The following is a 20,644-nucleotide window of genomic DNA, read 5'->3' on the forward strand; positions in this document are numbered from 1 at the left end:
ACTATACTTGTAAGTTTTAATACAAAGAAAGAAAAACCACCAACAGAAGTGAATTTAGAATTCATCAGTTCCTCACTCCCAGCTTAGCTTGTCTCCTTCAGAAACAAAGAATTAGCAAGTAGCTCTCCTTCCCAGAGAGCGTCTTTTGGACTGAAAATGCAAAACGTCATAGAAGCAACGTGTTTTCCCAAACTTAGATGTGGACATCATGTTCTTACTGACCCCAAGTCCTCTGGAAGACCCACTTATGCTGTAACAGCAACAACAGAACAAGCTACCCCGTGGGATAACCCACTAACGAGCCAAGTAACAGTAAATGAAAACTGTAAGTAACAGTTAAATGAAAATTGCTTCAGTAACTTGAAAGCATACACTTGACCAGTCAGTTCCAGCTCCATGCAAACTCTACAGTCACATGTGGGTAATCGCACAGTCTGTATGTGCCTGATATTCCTCTTACTCTGCTTTTTCTTTACGCCCTAAAGAATTAGTGATATAAATGGTTATATCATTAGTTCTCTGAGGCATGGCATTTTTCTTACCAATCAGGTACTGGTCCTAAAACAACAGGGACCTGCCTGCAGTTTTGTGGTACTCTAGTGAAAAAAAAACAAATCAAAACTAATAATTAATTACATGATTTCAGTATCAGTCCACGCTTGAACTTTCTTTCCCCCTTCTAGTTTTTTTACCAAAACAATGGAACATTTTGTTGTAACTTATGAGTCGCCCAAGCCAAACAACAGTCTTGCATTACTTTATTGTAGTACAGACAACATAATTGATCTGACATGGCACCATACCTGTCCCACCCACAAATCAGAGGGCCTAAATCACAAACTTCTACGTTAAAATTATATTTGATCCTTACCAATGTATTGTGTTTTAACATGGTATTTTGCTGGAGATTTCTTCCTCATTCTACAGCCTTCTTGTACAGCAACAGGAATTAAAAACATTTCAAGAGGAACCAAATTGTGTATACATACATGTAGGAGTACGAGTCATGAGATTATTATCAATTTGAAGTTGGCTCAATGTCTAGACCTGAGCACTTTTTGATAGCAGCCCAGAAGTTAGGCAGGAAGCTTATACATGAGCAAAAGTCACCCCCTAACTGTTAGAAAATGCATTTACATGCATTCCTAGAAGATTTTATTTCACAGTGAGGACCTGACTCCACACTGTGGCTAGCTGAAGAAAACACACTGCAGACATCCTAGGACCACAAGACCCAAGAACCTCATGAACAAAGTCAGCTGATGGTCAAGACGGGTGTTTTTCACTCTGGAAACAAAGGTGCAGTCAAGATCCATGGCAGCAGTGCTGACAGATACCGTGTGACATCAAACGCTCACTCAAGCCTACTTTTCACTTTCTTGCCAAAGACTCCAACTTTAATTGCTTGTCCGCAGTCCCTTTAGTAAAGTACATTATACATAACGTGTGCTCTGAGGAAACCTCCTCAGGAGCTTGTTCACTTTGCTTGAAGTTAAGTTTCCCCTGGGTGACAGGGCGTCGTTCTCATTTTGATGCTTGCGCTCCTTCTGGAACAGAAAAAGAAACCTCAAAATATTACCTCTGTTTATTTGCTGAGTTGACTCTCACCCCCAAAGACTGCTACTAATTGTACTTGGATGTTTCTTTGAGAAGAATGCTATTTCTTTAAGGAACACTTATAATAGCACTTGGCTCAATAATCACAAGGCTTTCAAAAGCTGATGATCTTTAAATGCTGGAATTCATGAATGACTGACAACTTGCGAAGATGATATTCTTCCATATTCTTAGTTAACAATATTATAAACTTATAGTAACAGCACAGAAGATTTTTTCTTTTTACTTTCTGTTATTCATTTGTTTCCTTTCTAATCTACCAAATAAATTGTGGACAATTTTTCATTTATGCTGTCAAACAGCAACAGTAAGTAACTATTTAGTAAATGATGGTACTATTACTGAAAAAAAATGGAGACCTGAAATCAGTTTAAGGACATGCTTAGTACATGTACTTACCTTTAGTCTGCTTTTGAAACTGATTTGATTTAAAATTTATCATATAGCTGGAAACCTTTAATTTCCAAACAACATGAAATTTATTTTTCAAGAAGAAGTCTAGCCTTCAGAGTCAGAAACAGCCACAAACAAGAACTTCTAATTTTCAGAGAATCTGCAATAGCTGTAAGTCCCTCATGTATCCTGAAAATTCTGTTTGTTGTGAGGATTACTGAAACAACTGGTTATTTCTCTACCACCTTGTCTCCACCCTCACCCCTGCAAGCACAGAACTATTTACAGATTCATGACAGAGTGGAATTTGGGAATTCTAATTCCCCCCACTCTCCCCCACTGTCTAACGCAGGTATTGGATTGGTACCCAACTCACCTATTTCTTAATTTTATGAATCAGAGCAGTTACTGAAACTTACCTACACTGTACATCTCCTCAATTACAATATAATCCAGATCTCGCACCATACAAATCACTGCTCTACTTAACAGCTCCAAATCATACTCTCCCTCATTCAGAACTGTCATGTAAAATGGAGAAGAGCAGTGACTGTTATTGCTTCATTAGTGCCGAAACTTTAGAGATTAAAAATTGGAAGAAATCAAAACAAATGGCCTAGGCTAGAGTCAACTGACAGCAGCTGAGCTCTACTTCAAGAATTTGACAACACAAAAAGGACTGGATGCCACTATTGTTCCACCCTTAGTTATACCACACCAAACATCCAGTCCCTTCCTATACTCCTTTATTTTAATTCTAATTTAATTTAATTTTAATTTGACTTCTGCATTCAAAAAGGAAGAACTGCATGTTTGGTCTACATCGTTTTGCATGTCTCCTACAGCTCAAATGAGTTACAACAGAAATCAAATTGTTCAGAGAACATCATTATTGTTGGCACACAAAAAATGGTTGGGGGCTTTCTCCTTCCCTACTACTAGCCTTAAAGAACACAAAAGAGGCCTTAATTACTTCTGCCTTTGCCACGCAGTCATAGAACATCCGGATCTCCTCGGCACAAGCTGTATCGTTGAAGTCGTTCTGTTTCCAGCAGGCCATCATTACTGACATCTCCGTAATGCATGTCGCCTCTAGGAGGGAAAGACACGACCAGAAATCTCAGGTGTTTGGCATTTCATGCTAACAGCCTCCACAGTGCATAAATCTCCAGAGAGAAGTTTACGATGGGGTAGAGGCAGGTGACAAAAAACAACACTAAAGTAAAGATCTCATCATTGCTTTGTGTAGAGAAGACATTGCTAGCACAAAGATTAGCACCGTTGCAGCCATCTAACCTCTGGCTGAATTCTTAAGGTAAGTGCTATATGAGACGTAACAAAGCATTTTACATGCACGATTTGCATACGGAACAGCACAGGACGCAAATTTAGGGTTGTTGTACGAGAAAGTAATCTTTCCAAGAACCCGTACGCTAATTCTGTGGCACAAACCAGACCCCCGTCCCCTCTGCTGCCCCGCAGGGCACCAGGCGCTTCCCAGCGTGACCCCAGCCCAGCCCGGACACCAGCACGACCCCTCCCAGGGCAAAGCCGCAGCGGGGCGGCGGGGCAGCTGCCGGGGACAGCGCCGGAGGGCCCACCGGCGGCGGGTCCGCCCCACAGGGGCCGGGGGCCCCCCATCCCCGGCCGTTTCTCCCCGGGGAGAGGGGGTTTAACGGCCTAGCAACTCACCTCCCGCCTGCTCCCTGCGGTTCGCTACCTTGTTGGCCAGCACCAGCGGCCGGGTCGGGCGGATAACCGGGGGCCGCTTCTTCTGCCGCCACTGCCCGGAGACCCAGCGGGTCACCCAGGCCGGGTAGACGGGCGCCGCCATGTTCCTTGCGACAGGCCGTACGGCGAGCCGGCCCGGGCCCCGCCCTCCCGGCGGGCGCCTGCGCGCTGCCCGCCCCGGGGGCCCGTGCTGGGGCGGGGTGGTGCTGCGCGCGCCCTGCGGGCTATGACGTTTAGCGGTCGGCAGCATCGTCATCCCGTTAAGCAGGACGTCAGTCCGTTTGTGGTGGAACCTCGGTTTTCCTCCCTCAGCCTGTTCTCCAGGCAAAGGCCGTGAAAACTGAACAGCTTCTCGCCGTTTCCGAGCGGTAGGGACCCAGCCAGTAACAACTCCAGCGACTTGCACCCCAGACCCTTCTCGAGCGAACCTGGCCGAGGAAAGAGCACACACACCAGAGCAGAAGAAACCATGGTTGTTTCAAATAATTCACGTGGAACTTACGGAATGCTTTTGCAACCATACGGAAACCTTTCCTGGTGCTTGAAACTCGGCACCGCTTCACTCTCAGCCCCTCACCTCTCCCCGTTACTTACCAACGGTTGGATCTCTGCTGCCTTGTTTGCCCACGTTCCTACCCTATCTTCCAAGAAGAAACGGCAACTGCCTCTTCTGAAACGGCACTGGTGTTCTCACAGCCTCATACTCAGCAGTGGAGAATCCCGTTGTTCCCAGAGGTTTCCTTCCTAGTGTAGGATTTAAATCCCTGTAAGTCCTCAACTCATCTGGCTGATTCTGGAGCCCTTATACCCCCCAGCGGAAAATGACAGGTCATACAGAAGGCACAGTAACGTTTCAAGGGCTGGGGCACAAACAGACCTCTGCACAGCATGAGGGACAAGCTAAACGTAGAGAACTGATGGATTAGACATTGGACTGGGGACCTAAAATACTCATATGCTTGTCATATAGTGGTCACTGAGTATGTCAACTTATCACCGTACCAGGGCTCCTTCAGGCACCACCAATTTCCCTTGTGCACTGGAGGACATAGGAAGAATCATTTCTTTCCATAGCACATTGGTTTGGATGAAAAGAATATATCCAACCTCCTAGCTATGGACATAAAAAAAAGAAAAAAAAAAAAAAAAAAAGCACTCCACTTGCCTCTGCCCAGTCAAGGACATTGACAAGACATTGGAAATTATGTTACCTTGATTTAAACATCACCAGACCTATACAAGAATACTCTCAGTATCATTACCAGAATTTACTGCATCAGTATCAATATTAGAATTTACTGCATCTGCAGATTTAATATATATTCTGGTATGTCTGATTCTATAATTATTTCTGTGTTATTGATAAAATAGTATTTTCTTAGAGTCCAATTTAAAGAATATGAGAAGACATTTTCAAGTAAACAAAAGATTTCTTTTATTCCTCTTTTGAAGCAAATTTCCATCTCTTTAGGTCCAAATTCAAACAGTCTGTCTGAAGTTGTGAAACGTTTTGGTAAGAGGGATGTTTCTCTACTTCCATTTTTCCTGATGGGACAGGAAAGGAGCTATTGTTCTAGCTTGGCCACCAGTGGAGGAGAAGAAAAACAAGCTGACACCTTCAAATTAGGCTAGAGGGCTTGCACCCTGCAACTCTAAACATTAGAAATCTTGCACATTCAAGACAGGAAGATGAAGTACGTTTCAGTATTCCAGTTCACGTGAGGTTCAGCTACTCTTGGTTTTGCCTCTTCAAGTTACCCCTCCTGATACTGACTTTTCTCTGCTGCATTTGCCTGCTGCAATTACTAACTAGACTTGCACAAGAACATTAAAAAGGAAAGACGCAAATACTAGGACGTAACAGAAGCTGAACTGCGCTCCCTGTAAATCAACCTCCCTTTTTCGTAATTTCATTAGCTAATGGTGGCAGCACCTTCAGGTACATTCACCTTCAAAAGCTGCTCTCTCTTTTAAGTAATTCCAAGAAAAATGGGGAGAAGGCTGAGAAAGAGAAAGGCAAGCTACACAAGGAGAATTGTAATAGCTTCCTGTCAGTTACCGCTGTCTGCATTAGAATCTTTTTTTTTTTTTTTGGCATTCAGCCTGGGATTGGAGCATCAGGCTAAGAAATTCCCGAGCAGACAGAATAATACGTGATGGTGTCTGCATTCACCATGCAGAGATGTCTGAAGCAAGACACAAACATTTGTTTTAAGGGAGAATGTGGAACTACAGAAGAGGTGCGTTACTCAATAGCCACGTCTCTCTATAGCCTGTATTTTGTATAGCTGATAGCAGAGACACTAATGGATGGGACAGAAGTTCCAACTTTATAGGGACAGTCAGGAGCCCAATTTCCTCAACACACTGATGAGTGAACCCCACAGATGTTTCACTGTGAATCCTCAAGGTAAAACTACAACGAACACGTAAAATTCTAACTGCGTTTACAGCTACTTTACTTGGATCAACACAGTTAAAGCTGAATCCTAGCCTGCATTTCAGCTAGTCAAAATCAAAGTGAACCACAGAGATTAAACTAGTAGTATTAGATTTGAAAAGACTCTGTATCACAACTGGAATAAGGGCCAGTTATGATGCTACAGTAAATGCTATACCACAATTAAATACAATGCTAACAATGCTGTAATAAAATACACCCTTAAAATGAGGGTGTATCGTCTTAAATACCTCTTTAAGAGGTGAGAAATTATGTAAAACCTCCAGACACTGCCTAAAAAACAATTAGGGGATGAGGCTAAGAAATCAGGTGTATTTGGGAGAAATGAATAGAGTTGATATCCATGTCTTTCTGAACCGCTTGGATCCAGCTTTCAGGTAAATTTCAGTATATTTACCCAAGTTTATCCCGAATGCCCCAGTTCTTCTACAACTTCGTAATACCCTCATGTACCATGATTTATTCTCAGCTGTCTCATCCTGACCTCCTTAACCTCCAATTTAATTGGAGATGCCTTAAAAGCTATGGCACCCCCTCTTTAACTTTAGTAGTGAAACTAACCAGTTTGCTAAGATTCCGGTCAGTTCAGACTTACTCCTGTCTGCTGAGCTTTTGTGTTTGGACAGTATTAGTGCTTAATGCACTTACTAGCACAAATGCATTCATTAGCACAATGACAGATGCAATTTCTTTTCTGACGTGTCACCCCCCGCCCCAACTCCAATGCTAGCCTACCTTATCCTGAGCTATCTCAATCACATCAGCTGCCCTGCATCGTTCTGTCCACCTGACTAGTTCTGAGCTGCCATCCCTAATCCCTAACTCCCAGATCTACTCAAATCCAGCCCACTTCCACTGCAAATTACCTGATGCCTCCTTATTTGCTCAGAGATGCCACAAAGTATCATCATCTGCTCTGATCCATTCCAAGATCCCCAGAACCATCTCTAGCTGGGACACCTGAGCATTAGACGGGTCTTTTCTGCAGGAAAGAATGTATATAACAGCATACAAATTAAGATGCCAGTCGTGTCAGAGCTCTGGAACAAATCCTGCAGTTCCATTCTTCTCCACCCTTCCTAATTCCTCTGCAGGGCCATGCATCTCTCACTGCCAGCTCTGAGACACTGAATCATAAGAGAAATGCAGTTTGTTAAAGCCTGACACAGGCTTTGGCTCAGCCGGTCATATCATTAAAAGGATTTTGTCTCTGATTAATTTCAACCTGTCAGTAGAGGTCTCTGGGAAGAATGAAGGAACCTGCCACCCTGTGTTTCCGATTAATGCAACTTCTCAGAAGGTGCCTGGCGATCCATCAACAATCTTAATTAAATCCAACCAAATGGATGACAGCTAATCATTAAGGGACTGGCTCTCTCGGGACAATGGCTGAAGAGTGGGTATGCAAGGATCGTAAGGGAGGCAGATGGCTGCTTGTCTAACATAGCAAAGCCTGTTTAAACAGTCATGTCCCTGATGGCTGTGTTTCAATTCAACTTATCCTGTTCCCAGTCCTTTAGAAGTTATTTGTTCTTCCATGCCAGTTAAAACTACCCTCTGCCAAGGTGCAAGAGGGGCATTTCTGCTGTGATTCTCCAGCTGCTGCACTTTGCAGACCATTTCCAGGGAAAGAATCTCATTCTCGTTTTCCTCCAAACATACACATCCACTGTTGCTTGGCTCTCATTCTACTTACCATCACAGAAGACCCAGAGATCCTTCAGTTTGAAAATTACTACAGTGACAGAAATAAGAAAAGGCAATTCTTTTTCAGTTCTAGAAATTATCAATGTTAGGTATCAAATCAATATTCTTCAGTGAGGTTATTTGCTTCCTAGAAATTGCAATCCCTGCTAAAGGACAGAAAACAGACTATTAGTTCAGTATATAAAATACCCAGCTTCTTAATGAAAAAATAGGCAGCACCTGGTATCACAGTTTTGGCAGGAGAATGAGAACTTTAGCTTGTCCAATGCAATGAACTGGATTGCTAGATTTTTAACCTTCTATCAGACATTTATTTCTCCTCTCTCACCTCTCAGAGGGCATAAACTTATCCTAGCTTGTCAAGGCAATTCTGAGACACAATAGCTAACCTGTCAAGTCAATTCTGAGCGTCAATAGAATCTACTAGTGTTTCATATGAGCAGTAATGAGGAGATATCTATTTTTAGAACATTAATGCCAGTGAATAAAGCTATCCTGACAGCTTTGAAATCCTCCATCTAGTCACACAGTAAACAGGCAAAATGCATGACAAGCAGTGAAGTGACTCACTCTAGTTAGCAGAAGCCTACCAAAGGGTTTAGAGAAGTAATCTCTTTATCATCCTCAATATTTGATATCTTTGCTAAAATTCCCGATTAGTCTCAGTTGTGTGTTTTTATTAGTATGGGCACCTGCACTGTAGGAACTTGATTAAGAAAGATGTTGTAGACACTGTTCAGTCTGAGTATCATATAAGCTTTCCAGTAGTCACAACACGAGTGATGACATTCAGCCACCATCTAGCTGGTTCGGATTTAAAGCACTGAAGTGAGAAATCCAGTTAGCAGTCAAGAACAGATATCAGAAACCTTTTTCCAAAATAGTAATAGTTGCTGCAGTGACCTTCCTCCTTGTCTGCATTCACATACTTGCATTAGTAGAAAGACAACTAGGATTGTACATGGAATTCACTTTGGCTAAGAATGGCAGTAGTCTTTGGACATTATATAGCAATCCTTTCAAATTCATTATTACATAAATTAATCTCAAACTCTTCAAGGGTAGGAGACCCAGCTTTTCCTCCTGCCTCTTCCAAATAACAGGAGAGATATGGAAGCAAAGCCCTGGTGGTAGAACCACCTTTATTCAACATTTTGCAGTCCTTGCTGTGCAGAGAAGTGGATGTTGTAAAGGTCGGTCAGCAGCCTGGAACACAACTGCAACCACACCTCTTCAGCCAGCTAGGGAGGATTCACGCCTCTCCTGCCCCTGAGGAGTTTGCCTGTCAGCTATGCAAGTTATTCATACTACGCACTGAAAGAAATATTCCAACCTTAATTCTCGTGCACCATGTACAATAAGTGAAACACATTTAGTATATTAATATAGGCAACAGACACACTGTTTATAAATCACGGAAACATTATGACATACAGAAGATGATAAAGGTATATAATCTATTCCTACAGAAAAAAAACCTGCAGATACAAGAGAAACACAAGGCTTGGGTAGCGTCACAGCTGTGAAGAGTGGTAGCTGATACTCATTATCTTTTGAGAAGTTCACCACCTGTAAGACTGTAAAAAAATAGTTAAGCCTAGGAAGACACTAAGAACTCAGAAAAGAAAGCTATTGAAACTAGCTTGTAACTCTTAACTACAAACTAAAAGTTGTACTTCGAAAAACGCAGACAAAATCCACAGAATATCTGTGATAAAGTTACTTTCCTATCTGTGCTACTTTCCTACCCCTTTTAAGAAGGGATATGGCAATCAGAAATACTCATGCTTGGCAAGTCATGAAGCTCAAAGCAACAGCCTTCTGTAGTACATACATACAGCAAAAAAAACCAAACCCACACCTCAAAACAAAAAAACCCCTGTAGGACTAACAAAAAACCATGTTGACTGGTGACTAATATACTGAGTACAAATAATAAATAGTGGTGAAAGAATACGTGGCTGTGAACTAGCAAATTAGTGAATCAGTGTCCCAAAGAATAAGTTTTTATCTGGTTTGCTAGCTACTCTGAAGTTTGTACCACCGTATCTTCAATTCTATTGTTAGTTGACAAACATGCTCATTTTGCTGAGCGGGAAAGCAAAGTGAGGCTTTAGGACATCCCTAATCAAGAACTAAGCAGGTGCTATGATACACATGATTATACTGGTGCTTCCTCCTGTTATTCCTGCAAGGACAATACATTAAACATAGCATGTCTAATTTTGGCAACAGCAGATAACAGGATAAAATAGCAAAAGCATAATGTGCTAGTACCTGGTTCTTATTTTTTATGTTTAGTACAAAAAGCAAGATCAGGATTTCTCTTCCTGACTATCACCAAACACTTGAATAAGAAAGGGTTTTGAGATATAGCTAATTCAGAGAACCATGCAGTCAAAGAAGACTGACTGATTTTCTATACAGAAACATGAAATGAAGAGAATCCGAAGTAACCAAAGGCATTAATTCAAACAATTTATTTAAATATCATTAAACTGTTCAGTAGAAGTTGATATTCAGAACTACAGCAGCCTTAATTTGTTCTATCTTAATTTACTTCTCAAGCACATTGTGGCCACTTCAATCCTGAATACACATATCTGTAATCTTAATCTGATTTGAGTAATCCACTTTAACAATTAATTCAGATATATTCACTTAGGTATTCATGTCTCCTGAGTAACTGAAAAAAAGGAATGTAAATTGATGAATGCATTTTAGCTGAAGAACCATTTGTTACTATTATTACAGAAGAGAGAAAAAAACAGTTTTCTCCTTAAAAAAAAATCAGGTGAGATCAGCATATATTTTATGTATTTTCCACATTTCTAAGAATCCAGTGATAGTTATGGGTCTGAAGTCTTGTCTGTCAAGGTGCCCAGATTTTAACACTACAATATTGTTGTATCACCTGAGAGGCAAACATGGAGATGCATATCATTACTTATACTAATATTATACCTATAATATCATACCTATAACATTATGAATGGGAATTTGAGGAAAAAAACCGAGATTAAGCGATCCATTCACAGCTAAGCAGTAGATAGTGACTTAATTAGGGACAGAATGTAGATTCACTCCTGTTCCTAACTTTCACTAACAGGCTTCAGATTTCCCACAGCAATGCATGAACTGCCTTACAAAATGAAATTACCCCACAGACTCTAGTCTTTCATTACCAACATTCTGTCCTAGGCATGGATAAACTCTGGCTATTTAGTCAGTAGTTACTTCTGAAGAGGGAGGAGAAACGGATAAATAAAATACCATTATACCATTAGAGACATCACTGCAGCATGGCCATATTTACCTGTGCATTTAAACCTGTGACACTAAGTGAATTAAGTCTCCCTCCAATGCAAAATCAATAATTTCAGAAAGGTACCCAATGTGGCAGGGAGCAGCGGACTGTATTTATATCTGTAACAGGTGCATGCTACGCAGCAAGGAAAATCTGTCCGCATCATCACTTTTAGCAACTCCAGTCACAGACCAGGATCATACTCTATTAAGATTTGGTAGAGATACAAAACCATCTCAGTGCACCTGATTCTGATCATCCACTTCAGCATAGAAAGACTACAAGGTTTGTATCCAAACTGCAGAGATCACTGGAAAGGCACCATCGTTAAAATGTATTCATCTTTGCATAAAGCTGCAGAGACTCAAAAAGAACACATCTAAGGCCTCTGAATTGCTGGTATTAAGGAGATAAGAAGAAGTCAAGATTATAGCTGGGATTTCAGCTTTGATGGAAACTTAAAAGAACCAAAGCATCCTAATTTTACTCTAGTTCTGCACCATACCAGGTAATACACTTTCTAGTGTGAAATACTTTGTTGAAAGTTGTGAATTAAATAATTTAGTCTCACCTGTATATTATAATTAATACTAAATTACTAAATAATTTAGTATCACCTGGAAAGTTAGCAAAAGACGAAAATTAGGCAGAGAGTAAATGACCTGCCCATAGCTATTCAGTTACCCTGAAAAGCAGGAGTATTTGAGGCATGCTTACTTGGGGAGAAGAGACTTTATTGCTGCAATTTCATAAGGCACAATTGCTCTCCACAGACATTTGTCTTTTGTAGTTCCTTCACTGGAAAAGCTATTTGTTAATAGCAGCTAAAAGTACACCTTAATGAGGAGAATAAGTGACTGATAAAATACTTATAAAAACGATTAATATTTTGGAGATGAAACAAATCCCTGAAATAACTTAGGGCATTTGATCAAGAGTCTGAAGAGGTGTTCCTCTGAAGTCATGTAAGCCACAAGGAAACTATACCAAATGCAAAAGGAGAGTAAATTCCTCTTTTGTCCCACATGTTGACACCTGCAAGTCAGGAGTGGCTTCACACCACAGAGCTAAGATCTCCATTGCTGAAATCCAATCATAGCAGAAACTTACTCACTTCATGCACCAGAAAAAATAGTCTCTGTGAGAGTTTTTCTTCTATTTCAAGGCAAACTTTTGGAGCGAGATAAGAATTCACAGTCTCAACTTTCAATGCAATTTTCAAATCAAGCTCTCACAAAGATGGGTCAGTGTTGCCTCGTCCTCTTGAGAAAAATCTCATGCATATAGTCCCAAAATCTTCCCTGATGCGACTCATTGCGGTGAATCATAGCAGTGAGGGCCTCACCCTGATCAAGGCTTTGCCAGTAATCCTGCAGCCACATCTCTTTCCAACTGAAACAAAAAAAGAGACACCACTATAAACCATTAAAAAAAACCCAATGAGTCTGCAGCTGTAATAGCACTGAAACCATTTTTTTTTTTCTTTCACCTAAGAGGAAAACAGGCCCAGAGATGGTCATGACAAAGTATGTTGTTACCATGCTACTGTGCTCCAAGTCATTTAAAGAAACTTGCTATGAAAATTCTCTACAGGAAATGTAAGTTCACTATTAGCTTTACAACATTCTAGAAGTACCAGCATGTGATTGTAGTGCTAACCAAAGAGACTAAATTATTAATTGTAGTTTTATATAAAAACTTCTATTAAAATAAAATCTAGCATGAGTCCTTACATGATTTTGAGAGTAGCCTTCCACGGCCAGTATGCGTACAACAGTTAGCCTAAGAATCAATTTTTTTTTTCAGGTAAATCATTTAACAATTAGAGAATGACAGCTACTCATTACAAACTCGGGTTATACATGGCTGAGACAAAAAAATCATTATATTCCTCAACCCTGACTCTATTCTTTATCTCCGGATTACATGGTCGAGTATAAACTTCCTCTTTTTAATGCATACATTCTCGAACTTTTCATAGCACAGACCACATCACTGCAACTTTCAGCAATTCCCTTCCCATTCATGATCATGTGCACTACTTCCCTCATTTGTGTTATATCAATGTACGGCCATCATTTATTTATCTCGTCTCCATTATATCTGCTGCCCAGCCACATAAGCCCATCACAAATCTTGGAAAGAAGGACCAAACGTGATGTTCTTTTTAATCTGTCCATATGAGTTACCCAATACTTGTTAACTTATATACACAGAGCTTTTTGCTTCTTCTCCCTCCCAATCACAGAAGTAAGTACAGTGCCTTCTGTGTTCATGCTATACACCATATATTAAAGCAAGCATGGCTGCACTGCCCAGAAGCAGATCTCACCCACTACTCCAGGAAGACCAGAAGAAATGCACAACATGTCATAGTTGCTTTCTTTGTGGAGCGGCATACAACTTGTATGCCATAGGAATTAGTTTCCTGTGGTCAATAGCATCATCTATGGTGGGACATTTCTGCAGCGTACACCAACAGAGACCTCAAAATAAACCTTTTAACATGAACTGGAGGAAACACAAGGAAAAAATTTTTCACGACGAGGGTGGTGAAACACTGGAACGGGTTGCCCAGAGAGGTGGTAGATGCCCCATCCTTGGAAACATTCAAGGTCAGGCTGGATGGGGCTCTGAGCAACCTGATCTAGTTGAAGATGCCCCTGTCCATTGCAGGGGGGTTGGACTAGATGACCTTTAAAGGTCCCTTCCAACCCAAAGCATTCAATGATTCTATGAACATAGATTGCAATGTGAAGGACCATAGATAGAGGCTTACTGCTGCATTAAAAAAAAAAAGTCTGCCAAAAGGTTCCTTTGTAAAATGCAGCACTTGGACGTAGTGTGAGATCACTTTGCTTACCAGCTAAATTCATTAACCTTTGTTCAACGACTGCCAACATGAGTTACTTGTTTTTTACAGCACTGAATAAGGGCACAGTTAGGAAAATGAGTGTACTTGCACTATATACTAGATGCAAGACTAAGTGGCAGTAGGTAACAGAAAAAAGAAAATGTTTTCCAGCTGAACTCTACGGAAACAACACTGAAAGGAATTCTGGTATCCAAGTGAAGACTTTCATCAGAAACATGAAAAAAGAACAATTTGGTATTTTTCTTTTTACATTGCTGTTATTGGTTTTTAAGAAAATAATTTAATGCTGATTCTGTAACTTGGAAAAAATTGGTACCCCAGGATGAACAGAACTGTACAAATACCCTGAAACTACAAACTACATACACCTGAAACGTTATTACCATGAGATACAGATCCATCTTTAATCCTGGCTGATTATTGGATTCTCTTGCAAGAAAGACCTTACAGTGTACACGTGGCAAATGTGATACACTTTTAAGCTGGTTTTCCTCTTGTCATAAATAAACTGTGGCATTGATATAAAATGGAACTAGCAAAACCATAATGGTTTCAAAATATTCCTTTATCAAAGGCACACTGGCTTCTCTTTTCTCATGCTAGCACAGATGAAAACTGTTTAGGTAACTGGAAAGGTATTGTCACTTAGTCTTCTTACAGTTACCCTCTCAAATGTCCCACTTTTGGAAAATGAATTCTTATCAATGAAACAAACCAAACATTTCCCTTCACAAAGGTGAGAGTCCAAGAATAATTGGAGATTCCGGTTCCTACTAAGCAGATATTCTACTCATCACTAGCACTGTAACTCACTATTTTCTGTACAAAGCAGCCAAGAATTCAAGAGATTATAGTGACTGACCCATAACCTAACACATACAAGTGGCTGTTCTGCAGCCTTTCTTCTGAAGGTTACTTGGGTGTGAAGCCCAGAAGTCCAAACACAAGTGAGGCTGCAAGCATAAAGATTTAGGAACCACATCTCCACACTTAGAGCTAAAGGACAGCAAGGTGAAGATATAATAACGTGCTCCAGCTACATATACCTACACAGAGATTCTGATGCAACAGTTCTGTCAATTCAGCACATTCGTCAACCCTAAAAACAAATTACATCGGGGAATAAGGGTTACAGAGCATGCAGATGCACAGGGTAACCATACTGTAATTGGGTACCTGCTCTAAAATTATATAAACTCTAATTGCCTTTGTTGTTCTCTGAGTTCCAGAAGCCTCCAGAAGCCAAAATCACAGTGTATGTTTACAGTCAGACCTTGTATGTTGCATATATTCTACCACTTGTAACCCCACTGGCCTGCATAATTTTTCCACAATGTTTTCTAAAGTAACAAAATACACAACTGACTGGCTTAGTAGACAGTCATCCAAATTGATCATATTGTTGCCATAATATTACTGTCAAACTCTGACAAAATATGAGCACGTTTAGATAATGTTTTGGTGGCAATTTTATGCTACTGTCACACCATTTACAATTCTAAGTAATCATGTTCCATTTTAGAGATAAAACCGGTGAAAGCTCAGATGCTTATGGAATAGAAACCACTGTATCTCACTGGAGATCCCCTTGATCATGCCTCAGAAGGTACAGATGCATATATTTCTAAAGTAGATAGCAGAAAATGTAAAAGCTCTCCTGGTACAATTTTTTCAGACACATCTCATGTCTATACACATGGGGAGAATAACACACTATGGTTCAATGAGACATGGAAACTTCCGTGGGATGCAACTGTAGCTTGGATTATGGACCAACTGTTCAAAACTCCTTGCTGATGACCACTGCACAGAATGATGGAGTACCTGACTTGCAAGTAAGTGGCACAGGCACCCATGCTGTGCCTTCAAAGGTGTTTCTCTACTGCCATCTGCTGCTCAAGCAAGAGAAAACCTGTGAGAAAGTAGAGAAGACTCTCATAGAGTAGGCTGCTGCATAGCATGCCACAAGTGAAAAGCACATTTTGCTACCGAGACTAAGAAAAGGTATTACTATAAAAAAGCTTCAATAAATCAATCAACCAACAGAAAACAAAGGATTAGGGACCCCTTTTACTTACAAGCACAACTTTTCAATTAGTTAATGTGAGAATTAATTGTACTGTGAAAAATGCTTGTTAATGACAAACATCACAAATTTTGTGAAATGTGCTTTTCCTAAACAACCTGACTGACTTCAGGCTTATTTTCCTTTTTTAATTTCAGTTGGCCATTTTTGAAAGCATCCAAATATAGGATGAAGTAGTTCCCCACACTTACAAAATTCTTCATACTTTTTTGTGGATGATTAACGTAATAGAAGCTTTTTGAGAGCTTCATATCCACATAGAACTTAGTTCTGGGATAGCGTACTTGAAATGATGGATTCTGTATTTTCAACACACTGTGTCTTCCAACATTTTAACACTCCTAAGCATTCAATTCCTTAGTCTAGGAAATTATTAACAAAGCTGTAAACTGATATAAACTGGGATAGAGTATATCGACAACTTCCTTCTGGACAGTGCATGAGATCTTCCCAATATTTTCAAAAAGTCATTAATTTAATACTACAGCGGGACTGACATCAGAACACTGAAATCCTTGGTGACAGATAGCTATGAACATAAGCAAGATCTGCCATGGCTGAGGATTCATCTTTACGATGGCTGTCTGATGGCTTATATAAAGTGAGTTGCATGCACTTGAGTAATTGCCTAAAAAGACAGAAATTATTGCAGGTAATGCAAAGAAAAATGACAAACCTGGGGGATCTGAACATGTTATGCTAGTAATACACACTACAAAAAGGGCACACATGGTTTATGAACTGCAAGAACCCCTCCTTCTAGCAACTGCAACTTCAAACACTATCAATTGAAAAACTCAGGGTTTGGGAACCCAAGCACTGACTTGTTTTGTACCAACGCATGTATAAATACTAAGTAGACCACGCAAACAAAACCCTATTCTGCCTACCAAAAGTGGTTGCCTCGGGGTCGATGTGGTTCGTTCCCTGCTAACAGACTTCAGGGCAGCTCGCGCTAGAGATGGCTAACACTGGGCTATAGGTCTGGGAGATTCCAGCAACACCAGCAATCCCTGTGCACAAAGGGGACAAGAAACTACTCAACCTATTCTCTGTCCTGCATGGTCCCTCTCCTAAATAAATGGGATGGTGTCCTTCAACACAAGCCAGAATTCTGTCACACAAAACAACAAAAAGTCTTGTGAAGTATTCTGGGTGAGCCTAACTTCTGCTCTGAAGTCAACAGGAGTTAACCAGGCCTGCACTGAACAGTGGCAACCCCGTTCTTAACGCAGTACTTTGTAAGGAGGTACAGAGGTATAGCCCTTCTTTCACCCAAAGGCTACCGAGTGCTTTACCATCACTGTACTGAAAAACATCCATCCTCCAAACAAACAAACAAAAAAACAACAAAAAAAGAGGCTAAGACAGACAAAGGATAACCATATTGCCCAAGGTCACAGAGCATTTTAACAGAATATTACGGGTGTTTCACGCTCCTCATTCAACCACTAACCAATACCACTGTCCAAGCCTCTTTTCCAGCCTCAGTGTTACACAGTATTAGCAAATCCACCATACCGCCCACAAGACATAATATAAAGCATAGCTGGAGATGTATTAAGAGATCCTTTAAGTACAAAGCATTATTAGAAGTTACAGCTACTATTCTTGGAAGCTTTTTTTCCTTCAAAAAGCATAGTATTGGTACATTACCTGTCTCCTCCAGAGAGGTCTTCAACACTTCCAAACCCAGGGGTTGGCATAGGACATCCCATGTGCTTGAACTGAGCTATGCGAGGTCTGGGAGCTGGAATTGTCCCATGAGACTTTTTATATTCCTGCTCCTCTTTGACCCGGGTGTTCTCCCTGTCACAGATGAAACACTCAAAGCCATTCAGGTAATTGGGCAGAGTCATGTCATTCACACCCCACTCCCGCCTCTCCAAGCTCTCTAGCAAGAACTGGTTTTTGATTCCACCAGCGTTTTTGTACTCTAGATACTTCATGTATTCTTCTCCATTCTTGTCCAGGAAATCAAGATACTTTGCCAGCTCTTGGGGGCTGTCAAAGTCATCTATTAGAATGATGGAAAGGTTGTTTGGCATCCAGTCCCGCACAGCTGGGGAGCCTCGGTACACTGGGACAGCACCCAAGTGCATTGGACGCCACAGCTTCTCCGTCATGTAGTCGTCACATATGGCATTCTCCAAGGCCAGATGAAACTTGTACCTGGCGGTAAAAGTCATAAATTCAGAATCTTCTGTAGTGGCTGTAGAAGTGTCTCTCAGTCGCTCACTGGGAAGCTCACGGTTATGTAGGCATTTCCCATAGGAGTCAACCTAAAATAACAACCGGCATCTTTACAAAGTGATTTGTTTGCCTGGGAGCTTGTTTTCACAGCTTGTAGTTCTCGAAAAATTCCTAACTTTGATCAGTTCCTAGCTACCTTAGTTTAGCTTCACTTCCACTCCACGTTTTTTCCCTTGTGAGTATTCCTACAGTCCCAGCTTTAGAGGAAATCGAGTGCTTAGTTTCAAAAGCAGCATAAACTGCGCTACAGATTGGGGGGGAGGGCGCAGAAAGGAAGGCATCACCCAAAAATGTATTTATTACTGGACAAATCAGAAACTGAGAGGTAAGGAAGGGCATTCAACTCTCTCTATGTTAATTTAAAAGTCATCTTTCTACTTAACAGAGACACGGTACTTTTCCAAACAGTTATTACACAGTTCCTGCCAGTCTCAGCAGACTGGAAAAAATTTTCCATTCGTTAGACTGACAAAAATGGATGTAGGGAGCTAAAAGAATACTGTCTAAAAATGAAAGACATACACCTGATCTGGAATCTGCTTCATACTTTGACAATACACAGTCATATTTTAAAAATTATTTTGTCTTTGCTTCATTACTGAGCATGTGATGAACTTGCACAATAAATTAATCACTACCAGTAGAAACAGTGGAAATTACTAGGAAAAAGATATTTCAGGTAAAGACTATAAACAGATGCTTTTTTTTTTTTTCTAATCTGCTATCCTTCAGAACTTTTAAGAAAAAAAAACACTGAACTTCTTTTCTGCTTGAAAGAAATGACGTTATTTCAGCTTATAAAGCGACTCTCCATCAGCTGTGCCACAGCAGTACAAACCACCACAGAAATAACACGGTCCTACGACAACGCTGACAAGGAGCAGATTCTCAAAACGCAGCAACCTGTCTTTTTATTGCATGCATATACTTTCAAATGAGAGCAAGGCTTGTAAATGGGCAGCCTTCCTGTACACTACCTTAAAGGCCCAGAGATTTCAGCAACTTCTAGCTCTTGGTCCACAAGACCAAGCCAATTCGGGCTTGGCCCAGCTTGCGACTGACCCCGAGTCTGGCTAACTCCACAACTAACAGCTACCATCAGGCCTACCTACTGGCACGCGGTGTAGTCTAGACCACGCTTTGGGAAGGAATACAACTAGTTTTTCTGTCCAGCTTGTAGTCGGCATGCATCCCGTTACGATTCGTGTCTTGGCTAAAAACAAGGACAAACAAACCCCATTAAAAAGAGAGGAGGTGGAGGGGGGCAGCCAGGCGGGCCCGGCTCCGACAGCCACACCGTCCCACGGCCTCCCCGCCTACCTGGATGTACTTCATGAGCTCCCGCACGTAGCGGTCGCGGTCCGAGGGGACATCGCAGTGGGACTGCATGTACAGCACCGGGGCATAGCCCTTCCGCCGCCAGGCGTCCTTCTCGGCCAGGGGCACCGCCGGGCCCCGCAGGTAGCCCACGCCGGGCAGCCACTGCAGCGTGAGGGGGTAGTCGGACTCCCGGCGGAAGGTGGCCGTGTAGTTGAAGAGCTGGATGCCGGGCGGGTGGGAGAGGAGGTAGTTGTTCATGGGGGACTCCTCGTGGAAGAGCGCCCAGGTCTGGTGGGCCAGGCGGGGCAGCGGCGCCTCGTAGGCCCTGAAGTCGGTGCCGTAGAAGATGAGGGCCTTGGTGCGGCGGTGCCGGGCCACCCGCCGGCTGCGGGTGACGAGGCAGGAGCCGCGGGGGCAGTCGATCCGCTCCGTGTCGCCGGGGAAGTGGGGGAAGAGACTCCCGCTCCACCACAGCAGGATGGGCAGCGCCTTGTTGCTCCGCGTGTCGTTGTTGCCGGGGCCGCGGTACGACGCGGCGGCGACGAAGGCCGCGCCCGGCGGGACGGCATCCTGCGCCCACCCCTCCGCCCCGCACGGCTCCTCGGCGCCCGCCGGCCCGGCCTCCCCCTCCGCCGCCCCCGGCCCCTCGGCGGCCAGCGCGGCCCCCGCGCCCCAGGCCAGCGCCAGCGTCACCCAGAGGCGAGCGGGCCCCCACGGCCCTACGCGGCCCGGCCTGCCGCCGCCCATGCCCGCCGCGCTGGGCCAGCCCCGCCGGCCCGGCCCAGGAAGCGGCCCCAGCGCCCCGCCCCTCGGCTGGGCGCGAGGGGCGGAGCGCGGCGCGGCCCGGGCAGGGCCGAGGTGGGGCCCGCGGGGCCGCCTGCCTCCCCCGCCCGT

The 20,644-nt window shown here is 42.5% G+C and overlaps 2 protein-coding genes across 16 annotated transcripts; both read right to left on the reverse strand.

The window, feature by feature from the left end:
- Positions 1–741: 741 nt before the first annotated feature.
- CHCHD1 (coiled-coil-helix-coiled-coil-helix domain containing 1) lies at positions 742–3,997 on the reverse strand. The gene is made up of 3 exons (XM_087768302.1): positions 3,703–3,997; positions 2,984–3,102; positions 742–1,547 (listed from the first exon to the last, which is right to left on the reverse strand). The coding sequence occupies exons 1-3, from the start codon at positions 3,995–3,997 to the stop codon at positions 1,434–1,436; spliced, it is 528 nt and encodes a 175-aa protein (XP_087624428.1). The 3' UTR covers positions 742–1,433.
- A 350-nt stretch (positions 3,998–4,347) lies between these two features.
- POFUT4 (protein O-fucosyltransferase 4) lies at positions 4,348–20,626 on the reverse strand. 15 transcript variants are annotated; one of them, XR_015707113.1, is made up of 5 exons: positions 19,751–20,626; positions 17,834–18,459; positions 12,331–12,608; positions 7,899–7,937; positions 7,068–7,184 (listed from the first exon to the last, which is right to left on the reverse strand). XR_015707113.1 is itself a non-coding variant. In XM_087768298.1 (4 exons), the coding sequence occupies exons 1-3, from the start codon at positions 20,495–20,497 to the stop codon at positions 7,088–7,090; spliced, it is 1,470 nt and encodes a 489-aa protein (XP_087624424.1). In that variant the 5' UTR covers positions 20,498–20,626; the 3' UTR covers positions 4,348–4,485; positions 7,069–7,087. The 15 variants fall into 15 exon arrangements, 4 of the variants coding, with proteins under 4 accessions (XP_087624424.1, XP_087624425.1, XP_087624426.1 ...); XR_015707116.1 differs by lacking the exons at positions 7,068–7,184; positions 7,899–7,937 and adding an exon at positions 4,348–4,485; XM_087768298.1 differs by lacking the exons at positions 7,899–7,937; positions 12,331–12,608 and adding an exon at positions 4,348–4,485 and having other exon boundaries at positions 7,069–7,184.
- Positions 20,627–20,644: the final 18 nt, after the last annotated feature.

This window comes from Nipponia nippon, unplaced genomic scaffold, assembly GCF_047370975.1.
Source record: "Nipponia nippon isolate SJK-2023a ecotype South Korea unplaced genomic scaffold, ASM4737097v1 scaffold_3, whole genome shotgun sequence".
NCBI classification, from domain to species: Eukaryota; Metazoa; Chordata; class Aves; order Pelecaniformes; family Threskiornithidae; genus Nipponia; species Nipponia nippon.

Excerpts from the sequence above, each read along its gene's own strand:
- POFUT4 (XM_009470469.2), bottom strand. The coding sequence starts at position 20,497 with ATGGGCGGCGGCAGGCCGGGCCGCGTAGGGCCGTGGGGGCCCGCTCGC. Across the intron at positions 18,460-19,750 it reads AGCTCATGAAGTACATCCAG|GTTGACTCCTATGGGAAATG; the intron begins GTAGGCGGGGAG and ends TTGTTATTTTAG. Across the intron at positions 12,609-17,833 it reads GACCTCTCTGGAGGAGACAG|TTGGAAAGAGATGTGGCTGC; the intron begins GTAATGTACCAA and ends TTTTTGTTTCAG.
- CHCHD1 (XM_087768302.1), bottom strand. The coding sequence starts at position 3,997 with ATGACGATGCTGCCGACCGCTAAACGTCATAGCCCGCAGGGCGCGCGC. Across the intron at positions 3,103-3,702 it reads CCGCAGGGAGCAGGCGGGAG|AGGCGACATGCATTACGGAG; the intron begins GTGAGTTGCTAG and ends TTTCCCTCCTAG. Across the intron at positions 1,548-2,983 it reads ACTGCGTGGCAAAGGCAGAA|AAGGAGCGCAAGCATCAAAA; the intron begins GTAATTAAGGCC and ends TTTCTGTTCCAG.